Source organism: Cololabis saira, chromosome 1, assembly GCF_033807715.1.
Source record: "Cololabis saira isolate AMF1-May2022 chromosome 1, fColSai1.1, whole genome shotgun sequence".
Lineage (NCBI taxonomy): Eukaryota > Metazoa > Chordata > Actinopteri > Beloniformes > Belonidae > Cololabis > Cololabis saira.
In genome coordinates, this window is record NC_084587.1 from 52,887,381 (window position 1) to 52,911,893 (window position 24,513).

The 24,513-nt window shown below is 40.5% G+C and overlaps 6 protein-coding genes across 8 annotated transcripts in view; 1 reads left to right on the plus strand and 5 right to left on the minus strand.

Annotated features, from left to right (window-relative positions):
* The window catches only part of LOC133447807 (histone H4), a 71,787-nt gene extending 62,478 nt beyond the window's left edge, over positions 1 to 9,309 (minus strand). Inside the window, exons 1-2 of one of the 2 annotated variants that reach the window (XM_061726504.1) lie at positions 9,282 to 9,309; positions 7,967 to 8,283 (exon numbers count right to left, since the gene is read on the minus strand). In XM_061726504.1, coding sequence (XP_061582488.1) covers positions 7,967 to 8,278 — 312 coding nt within the window. In that variant the 5' untranslated portion in view covers positions 8,279 to 8,283; positions 9,282 to 9,309. Of the gene's footprint in view, positions 1 to 7,966; positions 8,284 to 9,281 lie in introns of those variants that run through there. The other variant, XM_061726503.1, reaches the window with a different exon arrangement.
* pold4 (DNA polymerase delta 4, accessory subunit) overlaps positions 1 to 24,513 on the minus strand; it is a 223,616-nt gene that overhangs the window by 116,982 nt on the left and 82,121 nt on the right. The window lies entirely within an intron of this gene.
* Positions 9,169 to 9,571, minus strand: LOC133448273 (histone H2A-like). Its single transcript, XM_061726650.1, has one exon. The coding sequence runs from the start codon at positions 9,569 to 9,571 to the stop codon at positions 9,185 to 9,187; it is 387 nt and encodes a 128-aa protein (XP_061582634.1). The 3' UTR covers positions 9,169 to 9,184.
* LOC133454229 (histone H2B-like) lies at positions 11,689 to 12,393 on the minus strand. The gene has a single exon (XM_061733148.1). It carries the CDS (start codon positions 12,388 to 12,390, stop codon positions 12,016 to 12,018), a length of 375 nt encoding a protein of 124 aa, XP_061589132.1. The 5' UTR covers positions 12,391 to 12,393; the 3' UTR covers positions 11,689 to 12,015.
* LOC133448563 (histone H4) lies at positions 13,504 to 13,821 on the minus strand. The gene has a single exon (XM_061727219.1). The coding sequence runs from the start codon at positions 13,813 to 13,815 to the stop codon at positions 13,504 to 13,506; it is 312 nt and encodes a 103-aa protein (XP_061583203.1). The 5' UTR covers positions 13,816 to 13,821.
* The window catches only part of ero1b (endoplasmic reticulum oxidoreductase 1 beta), a 29,446-nt gene continuing 27,035 nt past the window's right edge, over positions 22,103 to 24,513 (plus strand). The window contains exon 1 of one of the 2 annotated variants that reach the window (XM_061726332.1): positions 22,103 to 22,570. In XM_061726332.1, coding sequence (XP_061582316.1) covers positions 22,409 to 22,570 — 162 coding nt within the window. In that variant the 5' untranslated portion in view covers positions 22,103 to 22,408. Of the gene's footprint in view, positions 22,571 to 22,908; positions 23,055 to 24,513 lie in introns of those variants that run through there. The other variant, XM_061726340.1, reaches the window with a different exon arrangement.

The following is a 24,513-nucleotide window of genomic DNA, read 5'->3' on the forward strand; positions in this document are numbered from 1 at the left end:
TGTGGACTTCAGGCAGTCGTCTACATAGAAGGTATGGTTGACGGTACTTATTACTTCAGGGGAGAAATCAGACGTATTATCCTCTGCAGTTCTTCTCAAGGCATAATTAGCGCAACTTGGGGATGATACAGCTCCAAACAAATGTACCCTCATGCGATATTCTGCTGGTTCTTGGTCGGTGTCGCCCTGGGGCCACCACAGAAATCTGAGGAAGTCAACATGCTTATCAGGTACCTGCACTTGATGAAACATAGCATGGATGTCTGCCATAACTGCAACAGGCTCCTTCCTGAACCGGATGAGGACTCCAATCAGAGAGTTGGTTAAGTCTGGTCCCTGCAACAGATGCTGGTTCAGTGAAGTTCCTTTATATATGGCCCCACAGTCAAATACAACTCTCAACTTTCCTTTGGTAGGGTGATGTACTCCGTGATGGGGAATGTACCACACTTTTCCATCATCTTGTTCCAGCTGTTCTGTGGGTACCATCTCAGCATAACCTTGATCCAACATGTCACTGAGAAATGAAGTGTACTCCTCCTTGTACTTGATATCTTTCTCAAATTTCCTCTTCAGGCCTTGAAGCCGCTGCTTTGCCACACAGCGATTGTTTGGTAATGCAGGATCATCTTCTCTGAAAGGTAAATCAATGCAATAATGTCCACTTTTCAGTTCTGTTGTACTTTGCACAATTTTCATGAATTTAATGTCTTCTCTTGACATTTCCAACCGTTCCACTGATGTCTTTTCACTGAAATCATGGTTATATTGACTGATGAGCATTTCTTCCAGATGTTCCACAGAGATACGATTCGTCGTGATGACGGAACAGCCCGTCTTGACTCCACTGCTCTTTCCACTGCGTAGTGGTCCATTAATCACCCAGCCAACTCTGGTTCTGACTGCGTATGGTCCTTCACTCTGGCTGTTAATCAGCTCCCAGGGTTCCATCACTTTAGGAGCGTCTGTCCCAATGAGCAGATCCACCTCTGCATCCAGATGGTGAAGTTTTATGTTCCTCAGATAAGACCATTTCGCAATATCTTCTTGCTGTGGAATGTTCAGTCTTGATACTGGCATAGTCTCTTGAGTCATAACATTCGGTAACTCGATAAAATCATCCACATCCATGCCAGACACTTCCACACCAGACAACACAGTGGTGCTCACAATTTTCTTCTGCGCCATGGTTCTCAGTAAAATTTTGGCTGGTTTGCCTCTCAGGCCCAGTCTCCTTGCCAGACTGACAGTGCAAAATGTACCTGAACTCCCAGGATCCAAAAAAGCATAAGTTTGCACAACCTCATTGCTCATCTGACATTTCACCTTTACTGCAACAATGGAGAAGACAGCATCATCCTCATCACCGGCCCCTATAGCTCCACATGTCTGAGAAGATCCATGTGAAACACTCGGTGGAGAGCTCACAGTTTGTGCGTCCTTTAAGGATGTACCTTTATCCTTTTGCTGAATGTGAAGGACTGATGGATGCTTCTGGTTACACACAATACAGACCAAACGACTCCTGCAGTCTTTGCTTCTGTGACCAACTCTCAGGCAACCAAAACAAATTCCATTTTCCTGTATGAAACTTATCTTGTCCCGATGCATCTTTAACTTGAACTGTGAGCATTTATCCAGAGAGTGACTGTTAAGTTTGCAAAATAGACAACACTTGCTATAGTTTTGGGCAGAGGAAGACTTGATGTTACTGTCCATGTTGATCTTGTTGCTTTCCTTTACTGCACAGACACTGGTGGCAAAAGTGCTTCCATTTCTTCTTTGCTTTGTGTGACTGACATTGGGGGCTTTGCTGCGGCTGACAGGTGACAGATCTTGAATATTACCAAAAAATGGGTCAGAGAGGATTTTGACTTGTTTTTCCACAAATGTCACGAGGTCAGTGAACATTACTCTACATCCATTTTGCTCCTGCAGATCACATGCAACGCTCCTCCACTTCTCCCGTAGCTTGTAAGGAAGCTTCATCACAATGATTATGAGATTGGAGGGCATATCCAACTCCTTCATGTACATTATCTGCTGTGTTAAATTGGAGCAACCTCGAAGAAACAGGGAAAAAGATTGCAGTGCTGGTACATCCTCTGTTTTAATGGGGGGCCAATTCAGAATTTTTTCCATATAAGCAGAAGCGATTTTATGTTCATTGCCAAAATGCTCCATCAGCAGGAATTTGGCCCTCTGATAACCCACACTTGGGGGCAAATGCTGACAGCTCCTGATAAGGTCTCTTGGCTGTCCCCTGGTGTACTGTTCCAAAAATGACAAGCAATCACTGGCATTGTTAGTTTTTCCTTCTACACAGTTTTCAAAAGATCTCATGAAGGAATTAAACTGAAGAGGGTCACCATCAAACACAGGAATATTTCTCACAGGCAAAGCAGATGTTAAATTTTGCTGAACCAACAGTGCAGTGATATCATTTTGCCTTTGCATAATGTCCATAATATCATTGCAGGGGTTATTGTTGTGGGGTAGATTCAAGGTGTTTGGAAACATTTGTGTTGTTTGAGTTTGACTTATTACTGGGCCAGTGTCTTGTGTCGTTGCTGCTGGTCCAGGCCTGACATTCACTTGGGTGCTGGTTGTGTGTGATGGTCTGACGTCAGTTTGCGTTGTTGTTGCATCTACAGGTCTGACAGTGACAGCCCGAGCTATGGGAGCTTTACTTTGACTGTTATTTGCAGCATCCTTTTGTGGAACAAAATCATCCGCGTGAAGATTCAGCGGACGTGTTCCTCGAGCACCAGTCCAGTTCCTGTTGTAATATGAATTCAGTCCGTCCGATCCTTTAGAGCCACATTTTGAATTGATTTCCAACACATTCAGCTTTGCATGAGCGGCAGCAAGTTCGGTTTCCAAAGTGAACAGTTCTTTCTCCTTTCTGAGTTCTTCCTCTTTGGCTTCCAACGCGTGTTTCCTTTCTAATGCAGCCATACGCTCCATAAGTGCTGCTTTGTCTGCTTGTGCCTTTATTCTTGCAGATGACGTAGATGAGGCCTTAGATGACTTAGAATGTGCTCTGGAACGCTTTTCCTCTTGACATGAAACATTTGAAACACTGTCTTCGGGATTAATCTCATCAGAAGCCACACTCGAGTTACCAGAAGGTTCTGCAGCATCATTTGATTGCACATATGGATAACCAGCATCAGATAACCAACATTTTACTTTCTCAATGAAATTTGAAAACTCAAAACCTTTTGCATGAAAATATGTATTTTGCCGTTCAACTTCATCCTCTGGCAAATTCAGATTCAGAATGGCTTCATGCATATCTTTAGCTTCCTCAAAGCATGTAATGCATTTAGTCAGCTGGGCTTGCACCGACGTCACATTATCAATGGATAACATCAAATCACACATTTTATCCATGCTCCTTTTAACCTGCTTGCACTTCAAAGACCTTTTTTCTTGGCATGTCTTTAAATAAAATGTCAGACCCTTTAGTGTAAACTTTACACTCCTTTTTGAGAGCACAGACGCAGAGTCATTTTCTTTAGCTGCAGCCTCTGACATTTTTCACATCAAATCCTTTTCAATCCTTGAATTTCCACACTTTGGCTTGCAGCACTCATACAAGGATATCTTTTATGGAACGCGGCTCCGCATCAGAGCTTTATGAATGAAAAGAGGCGTGGCTTACCATGCGATAGTAGTATTGCACAGCACACGCGGGTCGTCCAAACTTCCAAAGCTCCCAATAAACATCCAGTGCAAAGAAACGACAATCCAAACACTCCAATAGTGAAGCCGTTTTCCAATACAGCCCGTTTGTATTCCTTTGCTCACCGATGCTGTTTGAGTAGTTTCGTGCGATGTCCGTCGGCCATTGACTCTCCAAACGAAAAGCGTTTTCCAGCCCAATAATCCTCTTTCATAGATCATCAATCCAATATCCAAGGTTCCAGAGATTCCATCCGCCAAATCTTCACTTTAGGGTGGGTTTTTTACTTTTTGTAGTGGCTATTTGTCCTCCAGGTGAATAATAACAAAATAAATAAATAAATCAAAATATTCAACTCAAAGTATCAAACTATAATAATCAAACGGCCACTGAGACACCTAGGGAGTGGATTTACGCAGGATACAAAAAGTCCATTGTCCAGGCAAAAAATCAAGTTTCCAATGGTTTATTTTCCTGGCAAACAAACGAACAAAGATCTTTGACGCCTCTCTTGCCCTGGTAAAAAACCATCTGCCCTCCCAGGTGCCTGCCTCACCTGTGTCTGCCAACCCATATATGTAATCTCACCTGGTGCGCTCCAGCTACCCAGTACTTTCAAAATAAAACATGGTTAAGTAACAAAATAAACTTAATCAATACTAAATATCATAAACAAATTAAAAGTGTATTCCCAAAACTAGACCACAAAAACTAACTAAATAATAAATGATTAAATAATACAAAAGTGACAAATAGCTCCTACAGGCATCATAAAGGCAAACTGTATGGCTCATGTACTACACAACTGTGCAAAACATGTTGGGGACAGGTTGAACATTGACATTGAGTCCATAGTGAACAAAATATTCAGTCACTTTTCAGTATCCTCAAAACGCACAGAGGAATTGAAGGCAGTGTTTTCATTTGTGGAAGAAAATTATCAGGTTGTACTGAGACACGTATCCACAAGATGGCTAAGTTTGTGGCCTGCTGTCAAGAGGCTACATGACAACTGGGCTGCTATCAAGAGCTATTTCTTGTCACTGGGAGAGGATCAGTGCCCAAAGTCACTGTGGCAGCTATTTAAGAAGGATCAGGATGGTGAAGGCCAACCCCTTGAGCTACAGGTCTACCTGTCCTTCTTCAACAATGTGCTGAAGATCTTCCATGATGCTGTGCTGCTGTTGGAGGGGGATGATGGAACTTTCTGTGAGCTATATGAGCTCATGTCCACTCTCAGGATAAAGCTCCAACAACGACAGAGGGATTCTTTCTTTGGCATGGAGACCAGTGCTATCCTCCAACAGTTTCCAGACCAACAGGCAGCAGCTATTAAAGATGATCTTTCCAGTTTCTACCAGGCTGCACTCAACTACCTTGATAAGTGGTATGACTTCTCAGACAGCAACTACCAGTAGAATGTTGCAAACTTGGCCCTGAAGAGCAAGTTCACATTCTCCCATCTCTGTGATGCAGTGGATGTCCTCCAGATAAGGGAGAAACTGGACATGAATGAACTGTATGAGGAGTACTGTGTGACTTTGCCACGCCAGCAGGAAATTGTGGAGAGAAGAGCTTCTGTTCTGGAGAAGTGGTCGATCTTGCTCCAAGGCACAAAGACCCCAAATATGACTGCTCTTGCATCCTTTCTCTTCAGCATCTCCATAACTAATGCTTCTGTAGAGAGAGTATTTTCGCTCATGACAGCAGCCTGGACTGACCAACGCAACAGGTGCTCTGTGGAGCTTATCAAATCTGAACTCCAAGTCAAGAGCAACTTTGGATACAGTTGTAAGGACTTTTATGCATATGCACTCAAGGAGAAGGCCATGTTGGAAGCTGCACGCTCAAGCAAAAAGTATAAAGTCAAGAAGAGCCTCTAAGGTAAGATGAACTTTATTTCGAATTTAAAATAGAATATTGTGGGCCTCCAATGTGGAACTAGATTTTAATAAGATGCTATTGTTGTGTTTCAGCCATGCAGCTGCTCTCCGTAAAGTGCAGTGGGCTGCAGTTGTTGCTGTGATGGACATAAAATATTTACTTGAATTTTATTTGTTGTTCCCTCCTGGCTGGTTTTGATTTATTAATACGATTTGATTTTATCAGATATGTTTAGTTGTGCCTAATTTCAAGTGATATGCAATTGGCTTAGGAGGATGCTTTTAAAGACGTGAAATGAAATGTATTTTGTTCCCTCCTGGTTGGTTTTGATTTCTATTAATCTGGTTTTACTTAATTTTGTATTTTATTTTGTGTTAATGGAATGCAGTAGTTGGGTTATAGCCACTACTGAGTGAAAAGTGTTTATGGATGGTTTATGAAGTGATCCATTAAAGTTCCTTAAACTAAATACTGTACCTGTCTTTTTTGGCTGTATGAGCTAAGGGACGTAATAGAAATGTTCATTTTTTAAGTTACATTATGTCAAAATTTTAGACTACCTCTCAGTATTGGTAATGTGTCCGGGTGTCCCACATTGTCCCACACAAACATGCTCTTTGTCCCACATTTAGTTTGTTGAGATCTGGTCACCCTAGTCCAGTGATTCTTAACCATAGGGCCGCGGCCCGACGTTGGGCCGCGAGCGCCCTCTAGAGGGCCGCAAAAAAAAATCAGTTTTGTAAGTGTGGGCCGCGAGGGCCGCGGGACTGCATAGCAACTCCCGACCAAATGAGGAGAAGACACTGAGCTAGTTGTACGTGTAATAGTAAGAGAAATGGTGTGTATTTTTCAATTCAATTTACGTGAACCATAATTCAGGCTTAAGGCGGACGTAATTGAAGCCACCATGAGAAGGGGGAAGGGGGGCGTGATTTGCCAGTGATTGCCCGGCGGCGGGTCCGTGGCGGGACACCTGGGGCGGACAGCGAGACCTGGGGCTCGCTGCCGAGAAGGAGACGAGGCTCCCGGGGGAGCTGCCGCGCAGAGGCAGGCCGGAGAGCCGGAGGAACCGCCCGGCTGAGCGGGAGCCGACGCGTCCCCGCGGCCGTCGGCTGCCGCTCGGGTGGCAGCGGGCTCCGTCGTTACTGCTGAAGGATGGTAGATGCGTGGGCTCAAGTGTCTGCTGGACTGGACTGTTGTTGCAAAAGCATCGGAAAGTGAATGGGCTGCAGCGCGGAGAGCTGCGGGCTCGTGCAGCTGATCAGGCTGGATGAAGCCCGACACGCTGAGTCCTGACAACTGATTAATTTAATATCTTAAATAAATAAAATCTTAAAACACCCATGTTTGAGTCCAGATACAGCTGTGAGGCAGCTTTCTCCAAAATGAACATAATTAAAACTAAATATGAGCACCTTCTCATCTGACACCATCCAGCCCAGATTTAAAGTCCTGGCAGGAGAAATTAGAGCTCAGTTCTCTCACTGAACCACAGAAAGTGGGGGCATAAGATTATTAGAGGGGAAGAAAGAGAAACTGCAAAACTGTTCAATTGCTAAGATGTGTTTATATTCATTTATTATAAAAATGTGTTGAGACAATTAACAAAGAAAGGGGGAAATTCAAACTGCTGGTAGAGAAATAAAATAAGATAGCATTTGAAAAATAAAATAAAATCAATTCTATTTTTAAGAGAAAAAAATATGTGTAATTCAAGTTACACATGTTAAGTGGCAAATATTTTTGAAATTTACTTTTTTTAATATTATATTATAACAGTCAGATGCAGATGTTGATACAACTATGAGGCTACTTGAATATATACACACACATAATATATATATATATATATATATATATATATATATAAAATACATACATACATACATACATAATGATGTTCTGGACCTTCGCTTGAGTAAATTCTCTCTAAATGGACCTCTTAAAGTTTTAGTTGAATACCCCTGCTATACAGTGTTAATATTTAATGGGCCCCGGGCCACTCTGTACTGAAAAAATTGGGCCCCCAGGTCAGAAAGGTTAAGAACCCCTGCCCTAGTCGACATGCTGATCAAACTTGGCGCTAAACTCATCGTATCCAGGGACTGCTGGTTCAAATGAGCAAGTCAGACCTGGTTTGTGGAGTTGGACTTGCTGCTGCAGGACCAGTATCTTTCTACCCTGCACTTCCCAAGTGCTAGGAAGAAACAAAGTTTGTATGTTTATAGTGGGCCGGAGGATGGATCATTTGTTTGATGTTTATTATAGACCATCATATTCCGATGACAAGTGACAAGTATTAAATTATAAAAGTATTAAAGTATAGCGGTATATGAGCCCTTATGGTTGGAGTGGGTGGCCCTGAAAAGGGCCGTTGATTGGTTGGTAGATGGTTTAACCCCCGAATCCGTACAGGGTGCGTCCCTGTCTCTTGAGTGCGTACACCACATCCATGGCGGTCACCGTCTTCCTCTTTGCGTGCTCGGTGTAGGTGACGGCATCACGGATCACGTTCTCCAGGAAGACCTTCAGCACACCGCGGGTCTCCTCGTAGATCAGACCGGAGATACGCTTCACCCCCCCGCGGCGAGCCAGACGGCGGATGGCGGGTTTGGTGATTCCCTGGATGTTGTCACGGAGGACTTTACGGTGACGCTTAGCGCCTCCTTTACCGAGACCCTTCCCTCCTTTTCCTCGTCCGCTCATGCTTGCTGGTAGATTGAGATTCAACTGATGAATGGGGGCAACAGTCACCAACTGTTGGTTATATCTGCTTTCGGAGGACGTGTTAGAGGACAGGGGCGTGCCTTCTCCTTTTCACTGATTTATAGCTTATTAGTTATTTCAGTGTTTTAGCGCCACCTACTGAAAACCTGTTGGTAATATTTTATAATTTCCTTTCATAAATTCCTATTTCAAGAGCAATTGGTTATTTCCACATTATATTAACAGAAATTTGCTTTTTGGATTTAACAGGTCACATCTAAGTTCCCGAAGCAACACCAGTGAACTTTCGTATGTTAATTTCCATTTGCCCATTTTCCTTTATATAGATACAATATTTGATGTAGTTTTATTTCCTGTTTGAAAACAGTTCAGATATTTAATAACCTCTGGTATCAGTTATTGATTATAGAGCCTCACTTCAACCAGCATAAAACCGATTAACTGTCATAATACAAAAAAAAAAATGTTTATAATCAGTCCGTCACCTCTAGACATTTTTATTACCGTAGTTGTTTCTTCTGAGACAGTTTAGTTTCCAGTATAATGCAGATGTGACTGCACTATACAACGTTTTGTGCCGTTCTCAGTGTTTTGATCTAAATGGTGTTAGTCATTTAGCAGACGCTGATCCAAAGCACCTTACGTCTGAGAGCATAACAAAAATCACATAGTAATTGTTAAAATACTCGGTAACCATGGCTCTCAGAGGTGTGGGTTTCACATAATCCAGGGATTCATAAGTAAACTAGGTAGATTTATGCATTTATTTAACTGTACAACAAAAGTAATTTTCAGAATTGAATGGTAACACGGATCACAGCTCTTGAAGAGGAGTGTGTGGCTCTTAAAAGAGCCGTTGTGTTTCGGGTTTCTTCAGCAGCAGCTTTACTTGGCCTTGGCGGCCTTCTCGGTCTTCTTGGGCAGCAGCACCGCCTGGATGTTGGGCAGCACGCCGCCCTGAGCGATGGTGACCCCCCCCAGCAGCTTGTTGAGCTCCTCGTCGTTGCGGACAGCCAGCTGCAGGTGACGGGGGATGATGCGAGTCTTCTTGTTGTCGCGGGCAGCGTTTCCAGCCAGCTCCAGGATCTCAGCGGTCAGATACTCCAGCACAGCCGCCAGGTAGACGGGGGCGCCGGCACCGACGCGCTGAGCGTAGTTGCCTTTACGCAGCAGTCTGTGGACACGACCCACTGGGAACTGCAGTCCTGCACGGGAGGAGCGGGTCTTGGCCTTCGCTCTGGCTTTCCCTCCGGTCTTTCCGCGGCCACTCATGTTGATAATGTCTTTCTGGAACTGGTGTCAAGAGAAACTGTGTCTCCAGCAGCGGAAAACCTCATTAAATACCGGAGAGCGCGGGACGAGTCCTGCCGCACCAATCAAGACAGAGAGAAACGAGGCGGGAGTTTTGAAAAGATTATATCCAATAAACGGCGAGAATGGGGGCGGGGCCTCGCTGCAGAGCAGAATCCACCAATCAGGAGCAGCGGAGGTCTGGCTCCACTGACTGTCCCCTAAAGATCTGAGTCTTGCTTGGTTTCCATTCTATGACAAGAAAAGTTGTGGATTTAGCCTGTTTTTTTTTTTTTTGTTTTTTTTTAATATAACTGCTTGGTTATCTTGAATGTGGAAGTGTATGCTATATAGGTCAGAACTGACAGTCTCCTATGTAAATAAAGATATATTAATCACACATTTTAAATTCTGAAACATTTTTCTCTCTTGAAAATGTAAAAGGAAACTTCCTCCCATCCCACCTTCTATCAGGTCCAGTGGAAAAGAATCAAAACTGGATTACAAGATTGTTTTTCTGTGCCAAATCCTCCAAAGTTTTAATTACATTGCATAAAATGAATAGAAACATACTGGGAAAAGGTGACCATGTTGACATGAGTAGTTTCTTAATGAATGCATCAATAAACATGCGTTTAATGAAAAGAAAGAACTAAACTAAGACTGATATGGAGATGTGGGGGCTTCTGTGTTTGCTGGTTGAACCCAATACGACACAGCAAATATACCATATACGGTACCAGCAAAGATGCTGGTTGTGATGGGCAGGTGAAGCTTCAGGAAGTTTTTAAGTCTTTTCAATTCAATTCAATTCAATTTTATTTATATAGCGTCTAATACAACAGATGTTGTCTCTAGACGCTTTCCAGAGATCCAGAACATAAACATAAACATAAACCCCCGAGCAATTATTATATAAACAATGGCAGGTAAAAACTCCCATAGTGGGAGAAAAGCCTTAAGCCAAACAGTGGCAAGAAAAACTCCCTTTTAGGAGTTTTTTTTAAACGGATGCCCAGTTTGGCATCCGTTCACTCCAGGGCCAAACGTCCTGAAGCTTACCTGTGTAGAACCGGGTCAGGCAGTAGCTGCTGCTGTCTCGCCGCCGCGAGGCCGTCTGTATGCACGCGTGTATTTACACATCCTAAACCATACCTGTCCAGTTTTGGATTTAAAAATAAGGGACATTTTCCACTGCCAGCAAACCCTCCATCCCAACAGAGGTCCAGTATGTTACATTTTGAGACAGGTTTATAAGAAATCTAAAATAACGACCTGTCAAACATCTACAAACTACAATGATGTGCTCATAGCCTGATAGGCCGACTTTTGCTGACACTGAAATGCTGTGGACATTCTTATTCCTATAATAGAGCCTAGATGAAAACACAAAAAGGAATTAAAGCACATTTATTTATTTTAAATATTCTCAATTAATATACACATTGATTGTCTTCAAGTGAAACACATTTTTAATTTGTCATTTTAACTCATGTGGCTCTCTGCCCCATCTTGCTCCTCTTTAAGGAAGTAAATTTGGTATCCCATTTTTAGAGATATTTAAACAAAGTCTTCGCTTTGTTGGCACTAGCCTTCTCTGGTTACATCCATCCATCTCTGAGTTGTTGCCACTAACCTCGCCAGAACCAAACTACAGCAGGTGGCAGTTCTCACGTGGCCGGTTACAATTCAGTTAGGAGAGGCACAGGAATGATCTTTAAAAATATTATAAAATGAGAAGTTACTAATACGGGAGGACGGTGGGAAAGAGGGGTAAAATACAGTAGTTTGACAGGTATGTCCTAAACACACATTTAAATTAGACTCAGAGGGAACAAAGTCCAACCTCGCAAACAGTTTAGTCAAGCGGTCATTGGAGTTGAGACATTTTTAAGTAACTTAAAAATATACAAATTAATGCTGATCAACAAATAAACCATCTTACAATTTTTTTGAAAAAAAAAGTAATGAATTTTACCGTCTAGTACAATTATTTTAATTAGAATCATTCAGCTCAACCATGTCAGGTATTTGATGTGCTTTAACAATGCTGAATGGAATCAATTATTTCTGTCATGCATTTCTTGCACCTTTGTGGATTTATAATTTTAGAGTTTATTCTTAACCCTGTTACAATTCTGTCTTTCATGAGTCAATGACTACAGAATTTATTTCAACCCAAGTGGGTTATAGTTTATTATAGTTTCAGCACACGGATCATTAAGATAACAGCCCAACCTGTTCATGCGTGGTAGCAACTCTCCTGCAACGTAAAACAATAGTTCCTAGTGAACGTATAAACAATAGCCAATTGTTACAAACCCCAATATTTACCATTCATATTTAGTGGTTAAAAGAAAGTTTTATGCTCTGCAGATTGGGTGTGTGGCTCTGAAAAGAGCCGTTGGTTTGTATTGGGTGTTAGTCTACTTGGAGCTGGTGTACTTGGTGACGGCCTTGGTTCCCTCGGACACGGCGTGCTTGGCCAGCTCCCCGGGCAGCAGGAGGCGCACGGCGGTCTGGATCTCCCTGGAGGTGATGGTGGAGCGTTTGTTGTAGTGAGCCAGACGAGACGCTTCAGAGGCGATGCGCTCAAAGATGTCGTTGACGAACGAGTTCATGATGCCCATGGCCTTGGAGGAGATGCCGGTGTCGGGGTGGACCTGCTTCAGCACCTTGTACACGTAGATGGCGTAGCTCTCCTTCCTGCTCTTTCTCCTCTTCTTGCCGCCTTTCCCGGCGGTCTTGGTCACGGCTTTCTTGGAGCCCTTCTTGGGCGCGGACTTGGCGGGTTCAGGCATGTTTCCTTCTTCAGAAACGAATGAACTGTTTCGGCCAGAGAGGCTGATTTTATGCAGCTACAGGCAAACCGCGCTGCGCCGTCGCTCCTCTGTGATTGGTCGAGACTCCGCTGGTTGTTCAGCATGTCGGTGATTGGACGGCGGCAGACGGGGAGGTGACGCAGCACAGCCGCTATCGAAGCTGCTGCTTTTATCACACCTAGTATGTTTAACTTATATGTATTTTATTCACAATACTTTAATAATGTGTTCCGTCTTCTGTTTTGCAACTTTATTTGCCCCACGCTGCACGTATTTTCTTTACGGTTCTCTCTGGAGCAGCTGGGTATCGACACACAACCGACCGTTACGTTACGAGTATCGTTTCTTCTCTTTTCCCGCTACTCACAGTGACGTAAACCCTCATTGCGTGGACAAAGAAAATACATTAAATCAATGCCCTGTGTTTTTATCCAACACTTGAAAAATATAATAATATAAATGAAATATTTCCAGGGTGCTGCACGCCCTCCTAATTATTTTGTATCTACTTTTATTCGTTTTCCAGTTTTATGTAATGTTTGGACCATTACATCGGACCAATTTCTGTTGCAATGACATTGTGCTCTTAACGCAGATCAGTAAACACTTGAATCAGCAGATGTAAAGCACCAGACTGCAACAGGATGTGGAGGAAGTGGAGCTGGAATGAAATGAGACCCGGTGGTGTTTTTCTGTCACATGCTGATCAAACTTGGTGCTAAACTCATCGTAACCAGGAACTGATGGTTCAAATGAGCAGGTCAGACATGGTTTGTGGAGTTGGACTCGCCGCTGCAGGACCAGTATCTTTCTACCCTGCAGGGCTTCGTGTGGTGAAGTTACACAAGTGCTGCCAGTGAGCACTTAGAAAGGAACAAAGTTTGTAGGTTTATAATGGGCTGAGAACCGGGATGTAAGTTACTTAATACGTTTGATGGTTATTATAGACCACCATATTGCAAAGTAATAAGCATTAAATATTAAATAAGTATCAAAGTGTATACTTAACATGTATTAAAGGTATATGAGCTCTTATGGTTGTAGTGGGTGGCCCTGAAAAGGGCCGTTGTTTGGTTGAAACGGTTAGTTGGTTTAACCCCCGAATCCGTACAGGGTGCGTCCCTGTCTCTTGAGCGCGTACACCACATCCATGGCGGTCACCGTCTTCCTCTTTGCGTGCTCGGTGTAGGTGACGGCATCACGGATCACGTTCTCCAGGAAGACCTTCAGCACACCGCGGGTCTCCTCGTAGATCAGACCGGAGATACGCTTCACCCCCCCGCGCCGAGCCAGACGGCGGATGGCGGGTTTGGTGATTCCCTGGATGTTGTCACGGAGGACTTTACGGTGACGCTTAGCGCCTCCTTTACCGAGACCCTTTCCTCCTTTTCCTCGTCCGCTCATGTTTGCTGCTAGATTTACTGGTTCAAAGTGTCTCAGGTCTACTGAATGCTGCTTATAGCTCTTGTCTGAGGACGTGTTAGAGAACAGGGGCGGGGCTACTCTTCTTCTCGTGGTGTAAACGGTTGTTGGTGAGTAGTTTGTGTGTTAGCGCCTCCTACTGGAAACCAACTGGTAGTAGCCTCGTGTTTTGTTGTTTCGACTGAACGAGGGTTCATTTCACAAATAAAATAGGGTTATTTCATACAATTAAAAATTTAATTTGATTTGGGGCTATTTTAAAACGGATTTTACAAGAATCTGCAGTCGAGTGACGACAGATCGAGGCTTTGTTGGAGCTTTGACGCTTGATTCAGAAAAGCTTTCCCTGCTGGAGGCTTCGATGACGCAGTGCTCCAGTTGGACGTCTAGTGGTCGATACAATGAAGTGCGGTGGAGACGCGTCGTTGGTCAAATCCCAGCAATTTGCGTTAGTGTCCTTTGTAATGTCTGATTGTAGCCGTTTACATGATACCCGACTTGTTGGGACACATTTAAACAGAGCTGCTACATCCATGAGACGTGCTCCACAAATACAGACCCATGTACGTTAACGGGATCGGTGCAAACACACATTATTATGGAGTGTGGCAAATCACTTTTGGGGTTTGACTGCTTTGAAAACGTGGCAGGGTCTGATCGTGTATCTGGTTGTGAGTTTTTAGGAACAAATAACACAAATCACAACCACAATCATATGCCGTAACAATGCACCTTTCAATAATCATGTCTACCTGGACTGCTGCACCTTTCACTTTTTTTAAATTGTATATATGTTAATAAGAACTGTCATTTGCCTATTGCCTATTTACTGTCCAGTGAGCGAAAATAACCGAGTCAAATTCCATATCTTGTTTGACCTGACCTGGACAAATAAACATGATTCTGATTCTGATTCTGATTCTGATTTCTTTACTATTTCGATGAGTTGATCATAACATCGCGGGCGCTGGGTACTACGGGTATTACCTACATCAATAACTACTGGATAGTTCTGTCTTCTAGACCCACGTCTAGATCTGAGGTCTTGTATCTGAGGTCTTGTCCTAAGGAGCTGTCCTGTACTTGTGTTGTAAGTATAAAAGTAACAGTCAAAACAGCAAATCTACCTAAACTTGTCTATAGATGTCATGCCTGTATTTATACCAAGTATTGATCTAGCGACACTGATGACAACGCTCTCTCTCAGAGGAACTAATACCCACAAAAAAAAAAACATTAAATGGGAGTGGTAGTCTGGTGCTTACAATAAATACTAAAGAAGAGAAATGTCAAATGAGAATATTTGGAAAGTATCAGCTTTAAAATCCTGGTCAAATAATGGCTTCCAGCCAATTCTGAAGATACACCGATATACCCACCCTGAAGCTGTAACACACTTATTACCACTAAACAGTGGATTATAAGAGATCAATTATTTGAAAAATAGCCGTCTCTATTCTGCCTCCAGTAGCAGTCGCTGTGATGGAACATTTCTCCACTTGATTAAACCAAAACTGCTGCAAGGAACAAAGACTGATACTCCCTAAGAGATTAGCTCTGTTTACCTGAATCGTCAGTACGAATCCTCCTTTATGCTTTAGTATCATTCTGCTTCCTTTGTTTCATCATCATTCTGCATCGAGACGCCTCATGTATGTTCTGACCCTTTTGCACAACTGTTTAATTAAATCTACTGAAATCTGAATCATCTCTCAAGTCTTATTCTTGGTAACTTAGTCACCCAGTTTCAGTCCAGTTATTCATGTTGGAAAGAACGTATTAAAGAGGTTTAGTAGGTTTTTCCACAACACTTAAAATTACTGCTGTCATGTTTTCAATGTCTCAGTTATCACTTGTTGTGTTCGTTACTCCATTCACACCAAAACCAAACAAGGTGTTTTAATTTTGCACGACTATGCTTTGTTTTCAGCTGTTTAAAACATTCCTCACACGACCATAAATGTGTTTTTTTCTTCCACTTGTTCACAAACATATGAATTATCACAAACCCGTCTAAGAGCTGATATTTACAGGAAAAACCTCGTAGGTGATGTGATGGTTGAAAGTGAAGGGTTCTAAAAGAATTGTTCCTTCATCACAATCAAAGTAAAATGTTCCATTGAATGGAGATTTTGTTTGGACCTGTGTTGCTGACTGGCATCCGTCTAGGGGGGCCCAGAACTGAAAAAAAAAAAAAAAAAATTTTTTTTTTTTTTTTTTTTTAATTCTCATTAAATTATGGAATCATTTTTCAAAATGTTTCAAAATATGCCTATTTGTGGAAAAAAATATGTAGTATTTGAGTTACATAACAGCTTGTTATTTGTTTTCTTCCTAATTGTCCTTGTGGTCAAGAACCCCCAACACAAAAATGGTTTGGCCGCTGATCAAAATTTGATGTTATCATTTAATTCAACCATTAGAATGGTCAAAATGTCCGGTCAGCACAAGTCCGGTGCTCAGAAAAGAAGAGAAAAGAGAAGAAGAGAAGAAGAAAATAGAGGCCTCAGAGATTCTCTACACAAATATTTTAAAAAGGGGGTGACGGTGAAGCTGGAATTAATAAAGTCAGCGTAGAGCAAGGTAAGAAACAGCGCAGCCAACGTTTACCAACCTTGTAACTTAACCTAACTGGCTAGCTCTAATGTTAACGTCCATTAGCTTGTATAAAAACCTGAAGAGCAGAGGGAGAGGAGAGGAAGAGGAGAAGAAGAGATCCGTGCACAGGGGGCCCATCTTAGATTATTTTGTCCCGGGCCCGGCAGGACTGTCAGCTGCCCTGCATGCAGCAGCCAATAGAAATGCAGTATTCTGCTTTGTCACTAGTCACTGGTTAGAACAAATAGGAACTTAAGGAATCTTACAAAAAGGTATTAATCATTTTAAACATAAATAATATTTATCCAAAATGGCTACAACGTTATTATTATTATTATTATTATTATTATTATTATTATTATTATTATTATTATTATTATTATTATTATTATTATTATTATTATTATTATTATTATTATTATTATACGTTGTAATTCTGTTCTTTGTGAGCTCATTTATTTTTCAGCAAAGTCAACGAGTGAAGTGAAAACCTCAATACCTTCCATGTTCTCTGTGTCTGCAGCTTCTTCACTGAATGACACCGACTTCTCTATCACTTGTATACGAAGTTGCCTCTTTTGTATCATGTGCTGAATTTCAGCCTCTCTCACCATCATCTCAGCTTTCTTTTCTTCATATTCTTCTGTCAGAGGAGCAACTTCATGCGTCTGGTGCTCTAATGGCGCTTTTCCACTAGAACCTACTCGGCTCTACTCATCTCAGCTCTACTCATCTCAACTCTACTAATTTCAGCTCTACTCATCTCATCTCAGCTCTACTCATCTGAGCTCTACTCATCTCAGCTCTCATCTCAACTCTACTCTTCTCATCTCAACTCTACTCATCTCAACTCTACTCTACTCATCTCAACTCTACTCTTCTCATCTCAACTCCACTCATCTCAACTCAGCTCTACTCATCTCAGCTCTACTCATCTCAGCTCTACTCATCCCAACTCTACTCATCTCAACTCTACTCTTCTCATCTCAACTCTTCTCATTTCAACTCTACTCATCTCAACTCAACTCAACTCTACTCATCTCAACTCTACTCATCTCAACTCTACTCATCTCAACTCTACTCATCTCAACTCAACTCTACTCATCTCAACTCTACTCTACTCATCTCAACTCAACTCTACTCATCTCAACTCTACTCATCTCAACTCAACTCTACTCATCTCAGCTCTACTCATCTCAACTCTACTCATCTCAACTCTACTCTACTCATCTCAACTCAACTCTACTCATCTCAACTCTACTCATCTCAACTCAACTCTACTCATCTCAACTCTACTCATCTCAACTCTACTCATCTCAGCTCTACTCTTCTCATCTCAACTCTACTCATCTCAACTCTACTCTTCTCATCTCAACTCTACTCATCTCAACTCAGCTCTTCTCATCTCAACTCAACTCTACTCATCTCAACTCTACTCATCTCAACTCAACTCTACTTATCTCAACTCAACTCTACTCATCTCAACTCTACTCATCTCAACTCTACTCTACTCATCTCAACTCAACTCTACTCATCTCAACTCTACTCATCTCAACTCAACTCTACTCATCTCAACTCTACTCATCTCAACTCTACTCATCTCAGCTCTACTCTTCTCATCTCAACTCTACTCATCTCATCTCAGCTCTACTCATCCCAACTCTACTCTTCTCATCTCAACTCTACTCATCTCAACTCTACTCTTCTCATCTCAACTCCACTCATCTCAACTCAACTCTACTCATCTCAGCTCTACTCATCCCAACTCTACTCATCTCAACTCTACTCTTCTCATCTCAACTCTTCTCATTTCAACTCTACTCATCTCAACTCTACTCATCTCAACTCAACTCTACTCATCTCAACTCTACTCATCTCAACTCTACTCATCTCAACTCTACTCATCTCAACTCTACTCATCTCAACTCAACTCTACTCATCTCAACTCTACTCATCTCAACTCTACTCAACTCAACTCTACTCATCTCAACTCTACTCTACTCATCTCAACTCAACTCTACTCATCTCAACTCTACTCATCTCAACTCAACTCTACTCATCTCAGCTCTACTCATCTCAACTCTACTCATCTCAACTCTACTCTACTCATCTCAACTCAACTCTACTCATCTCAACTCTACTCATCTCAACTCAACTCTACTCATCTCAACTCTACTCATCTCAACTCTACTCATCTCAACTCTACTCTTCTAATCTCAACTCTACTCATCTCAACTCTACTCTTCTCATCTCAACTCTACTCATCTCAACTCAGCTCTACTCATCTCATCTCATCTCAACTCAACTCTACTCATCTCAACTCAACTCTACTTATCTCAACTCAACTCTACTCATCTCAACTCTACTCTACTCATCTCAACTCAACTCTACTTATCTCAACTCTACTCATCTCATCTCAACTCAACTCTACTCATCTCAACTCTACTCATCTCAACTCAACTCTACTCATCTCAACTCTACTCTACTTATCTCAACTCTACTCATCTCAACTCAACTCTACTCATCTCAACTCTACTCATCTCAACTCAACTCTACTTATCTCAACTCAACTCTACTCATCTCTACTCTACTCATCTCAACTCGGCCTGGTTTCTTTTCCACTACAATTCAGCACCTGGATCAGAAGTAGGAGGTTGGAGTGAAGCTGCTGTGACGTATTTGATTGTGTGATCTAAACGAAGAAGACAACAACACTAAAGATGTAGAACTTGGAGGAGATGATAGTTGTGCTGCTGGATCTGTGGCTTGTGTTTGATATCAAGTTAAAAAATGAGAGCGAGAGAAGCTTCAAGCAGCTACGCTTTTTTTTTGTTTATTTGTCTCGGTGCTGCTGAAAAGTCATCTGGAGCCGTGAGCAGCTATGAAGAGACAGAGCTCCTGCTGGATCTGGTCGTTCCTTATCGCCCGTCTAGATCTTTTTAATTCTCTCCTCAGCACCAGGTTTATGAAAATCTGCACCTCAGAGTTGGATCAACAAACAGAATTCTGCTGCCGTTGCTGGTGGAATAAAATGAACCAGAAGCCGTCAGAGTCTCTTTCTCTGATTTCCTCCTCCTGACTCAGACGTCTGACTCCAACCCCCCGACCAATCGGTGGCCTGTAGTATGATGATGTCAGATGACGTCCAGCTCCAGCATGAAAACTACAGCTTTTTTAAGATGCTTTATTTGTTACTATCCTCTGTTACAAATACTTAGGTACCTGAAAAATTGTCACAAAATAAATCACATACCTTTAAGTAAAGCCAGTCACAGTAAAATTCAATAACAGTTTCATTTTAGATTGGACTTGACGTATAGTTTTTTAAGCACCTCTTGAAATCTAAGTTGCCAAACTTTTAAATAGGCACATGTTTGTTCATGTTTTTATTTTTCTTATGTTAGCTTTTTTTCAGGAATACATGTGAATTTTGGAATACAATGTTACTGTTAAACACTGAGGACACACTTTGTTATATTAACATAAACAAAAAAGAAAAAGAAAACTTTAAATTAACTTGTCTGTTAATTTTGTTGTTGCATTTGTTATTTATCCAATCTTTTCAGCTTTGAAAAATAGAAGCAAGGACTGATCTTTGGTCTCTGGTGCCAACACTTTCTATATGAATTATTTGAAATGTTGTGGATGGGCAAGCTCATGTCCTCTAATTCTGGAATGTCCCGAAAAACGTTAATCAAATAATAAAAAATAAACATTTTTTAGGTGAAAAACCTTTTTAACTTATCAATATTTGCACCACTTTGACGGATTTGAATATTTCTGTTTTTTCAGTCAGAAACAAGGAGGTTCTTGTCTCTGCACTTGTGCTGCGTTTTGGAGTCTGTCGGTTTGGTTTTAGAAATGTGACGTTGACACTGTTTTTAGTTGTTGCTCCACTTCTAACTGGAGGACGTTCAGCTTCTTTCATTTCTTGTCTTTTTTTCCCATCCAGCACATTAATACAGGATGTTACACAATAAGAGCGTGTCTGTCCTGCAAATAACAGTTGGGTGAGAGGAAAACTGACTTGTAGTTCACTTCAGCTCTGAAAAATGACTGTTTGATGAAGTTCAGCTCACAGGTTTTCTCTCGTGACTCAAATCTCTTTATATTATTTTGTTGTTATTGTATTTGCTGGTTTTGGAGGTATTACTAAAAAAAAAAGTCTACACTCAATAAACAGTTCTGCTCCTAATGTTTGCTGTTATATCAACTTATAAAATAAAAATGAAACACCTTAAACTACATTGCAGTTTCAAAATATAATGTTGAAGGATAACAGATTTAAAAAATACGGCAGCGGCATAAAAATGTCATTAAACAAGTTAAAATGTGCTCTAATGACCAAGTACATTGCAGAGCTTGACAGACATACATATAATGATTGAGTCGATATGTTTTGATTTGTTGATGGTTGTAATAGAAAGAAAGATGTACCACTTCTTCGTTAATTCCTTCTTTGTCTCCCACAAACGCGCGTAAAATGTGCGTAAAAATATGAGACATACAGGATTAATCTTGATGGGGTGTTAAACTGTTATATATTATTGTTTTTTAAAATAACTTAATATATAGTTAATATATATTTATGCCCTCAGGGAAACAGCAATGTTTGACACAACTGCAATAAGAACCAATACAAAGGGCAGATGTATATCAGTTTTAGGAGTAAAACTGTGGAACTCATTAGATAACGACCTTAAACTAGCAAACTCAATACAAGCATACAATATATTATTCAAAGCAAAGGTAATGGATACATACATAGAAGCACATTAAGCAAACAAAGAAGAATGTACACATGTATGAAATGACAACCTAAATTGGTTTTGTCGGTTTCCTTAGCATCTTTTCACTTTCTGTTTTCAGAGCTATCATTATTATTATTATCACTATTATTACTATTACTATTATTACAGTTATTCAAGCTATTATTATTATTATTATTATTATTATTATTATTATTATTATTATTATTATTATTATTATTATTATTATTATTATTATTATTATTATCATCATCATCATCATCATCATCATCATTATTATTATAATAATAATTATTATTATTATTATTGTTATTATTATTGTTGTTATTATTATTATTATTATTATTATTATTATTATTATTATTATTATAATCATCATCATCATCATCATCATCATCATCATCATCATCATCATCATCATCATCATCACTATTATTATTATTATTATTATTATTATTATTATTATTATTATTATTATTATTATTATTATTATTATTATTATTATTTTGTGTAACCTGATGATACTTAATTTGTTATTTTTGTATATTATTCTGTTAAAAGGTGGGCAAGATAAGCTTTATGCTTCAAACCGACCTTTTTTGGTCAAATAATCACAATGTTTGACCAGGGAAAAAACCTGTGTTTTCTTGTTTGTTGATTTTTATGTTTGTGATTGACCGAAATAAATATATATATTAACTAACTATATTTAAAATAACTTCCTCACATGAGCTCACTTTTTTTCATTTTTTGTATATATCATAAATTGATATTGAGGGAATTGGCTCTACTCCCTATAATTGTTTCTGAGAATTAAGATAATGTGCCTCAGGATTTTAATTTACGCTAAAGTGACAAACACAGTTGAGCTTTATTTTGAAATTCTCGAGCGGAAACAAAACACGGCTGCTCTCCGTTAACTCTATACATGGAGGTTAGCGGGCAGAACTTAAGCTGACTTTGGCCATTTTAACATGTTGACTTCATGTCTGTTTGGGTAGATGGTATTCAGTATGTATATGTGAGGGTTTTTCCAGACTCTGGACTGCATATCTCAGCGATCCGGTCCTAGTTTAAGCCCCCGTTAGCCTGCGGAGGCTAACCCGGAGCTAGCGGAGCTAGCTGCCAGATCACCACGCACACACGCATCCCGGGACTTTTCCTCTGTTTTTATTTTCCTCGCGGTGCCTCTGTCAGAATAGGAAGTGATGTTTAAAGTAACCCTGCAAGCGTTCGGTGTTTTGCTGACAGTCTGGTTCTTTGGGAACTTTGTTCTGGGTTGGTTTCAACAAAACAACGAAAGAGCCCAAACGCAGCACAGCGAGTCCAGCAAAGCTGCAGACAGCCAGGACCAGAGCTGTCTCTGCCATGTAAGTAACCTGCTGTTGTTGTCTGGATCTCGCTTCTGTGGGGGACGTTTCCTCAACACTAATGTTATTGCCATAACCAAGTCGAATAGCGTGGTGTGTTCTCATTGGCTGTCATCTGGCTCCGAGCTCAGGCCGACTGCTGGGACTTGTAGTGTAATAGGCCGCGGCCTGCCAGCGCCCCGCACGTGTTTGTGTCTGCAAGAGAACTACAAATATGGCGTCTGTGGTGGAGGCGGGGCTTGGTTTGACAGGCGCTTGTTTGGAGGCGGGGAGGTGGGCGGGGCTGTGGCTGTAGCGCTGTAATAACAGCTCGACCCGTAGACAGACTGAGTTGCGGTTACTGTGACACATGACAACCAAATCTACTGAGAGGAAGTTTGGAAGAAAAAAAAACATAGCTGAAGTTACAGCAAAGAGCGGAATGTCTGGAGGAAATTGCTCCTTTCTACTTTTCCTGACATTCGTTGGACTGTTGCACTCAGAGGTCAGGTGTGGTTTTATTTTTGTGATGTCTTTTACACTTTGTTAAAATCTACAGATGTTTGAGAATGTCACTGAGTAGTTGGACTCAAAATACGTGTATTACACTTTACTGTTTTAAAAAGTTCTTCAAAATACTAACTTTTCTATATTTGATCGGTTTAGTTCTTGTTTCTACAAGAATACACTTGAGAATCAATTGCTGGTTCCATATGCTTGGGAAGATCTTGGTATGATACGTTGATTTGGGGTTTATTTAATCAAAAATACTTATTTAATTTGTAAAAGAAAATGAGAATAAGTAGGAGAATGAAAGATGTGCTTGTTGACCTTTATTTTAATGTTATTTTTGTTTTTGTTTTTTTGGTTTGCAACAAAAAAGTAATGCAAAAAAACATTTAGTCAAAGTGGTATTTCAAACAAGAAAATAAAATACAAATACCCTTAATTTTAAATGTAATTTAATTATTTAACTTTCCAGGTAGCCAATAGTTTCACTTAAAGATGTATAAATATAAATTGTGGTAATTGAGCATATGGCTGAACACCCTTGTGTCCATTTCTGTTCAAGTTCAGTAATCAAGTATCTCATATTGTTTTCATAACGTGATCAAATGAAAGGGTTTCCTAAATGTGATAAGAAAGAGAAGAATAGGAAGAACCTTTACTTATAAAGTTGGGGGGTGAAAAAAACGTGTGTCAGTGTATCCAAAGTTGAGAATCTAAAAAGCACCTAACACAGAACTGGACAGACTTAGATTTCTATGGCACTATAAAAGCTTTGAGTTGAATGCTTTTTGATGACCCGACTTCCAATAATTTGATCAAAGTACCAGTAAACTCCTAATTATGGATATCCTCATATTCAGGATTATGATTTTTGTTTTTGTTTGTGTAGGTTTTTAGATCTCAAGTCTACTATATATAATTTAAATGACAACATAACATTATGTAAGTAAGTAACAGTATGTACAGTATGAGAGATGTCTGAAGGGTTTTGAAACGTAACAGGATAATGTGGTTGTTTTTTTTTTTTTTATAAATTCTGTAAGAAACATTGTTTCAAAGCAAACTCCTGGTAACCAGCACTTCCCAGACTTGTTTTTACTTTAGCCAATATAGGTCTGACCTAGATTATTATTATTATTATTATTATTATTATTATGTTTTTGGTGGCCGATCTCTGACATTCGCTTTTCCTTTTTTTCTAATGAGGCATAATGATTGGGCTAGGGCTGTTAAATTAATTTCATTTTAATCATGGTCAGAAAGAACAATTATTTTGCCATATGCTCTTGTCTTTCATCTAAATGACGCAAGCATTTCAGATGTATATTCCAATTTGCAATAGTTTTGTGATTTCTTCCTCTTTTTTTGTGTGCAACATATACTAACATTCATTTTATCTAAGTAAAGCGGGTGTTTCCGTTCCAAGAATTTTAAGGGATTATTTAGAGAGCTGT

Bases quoted from the DNA above. Each gene is read 5' to 3' on its own strand.
- LOC133448273 (XM_061726650.1), bottom strand. From the start codon at position 9,571: ATGAGTGGCCGCGGAAAGACCGGAGGGAAAGCCAGAGCGAAGGCCAAG.
- LOC133454229 (XM_061733148.1), bottom strand. From the start codon at position 12,390: ATGCCTGAACCCGCCAAGTCCGCGCCCAAGAAGGGCTCCAAGAAAGCC.
- LOC133448563 (XM_061727219.1), bottom strand. From the start codon at position 13,815: ATGAGCGGACGAGGAAAAGGAGGAAAGGGTCTCGGTAAAGGAGGCGCT.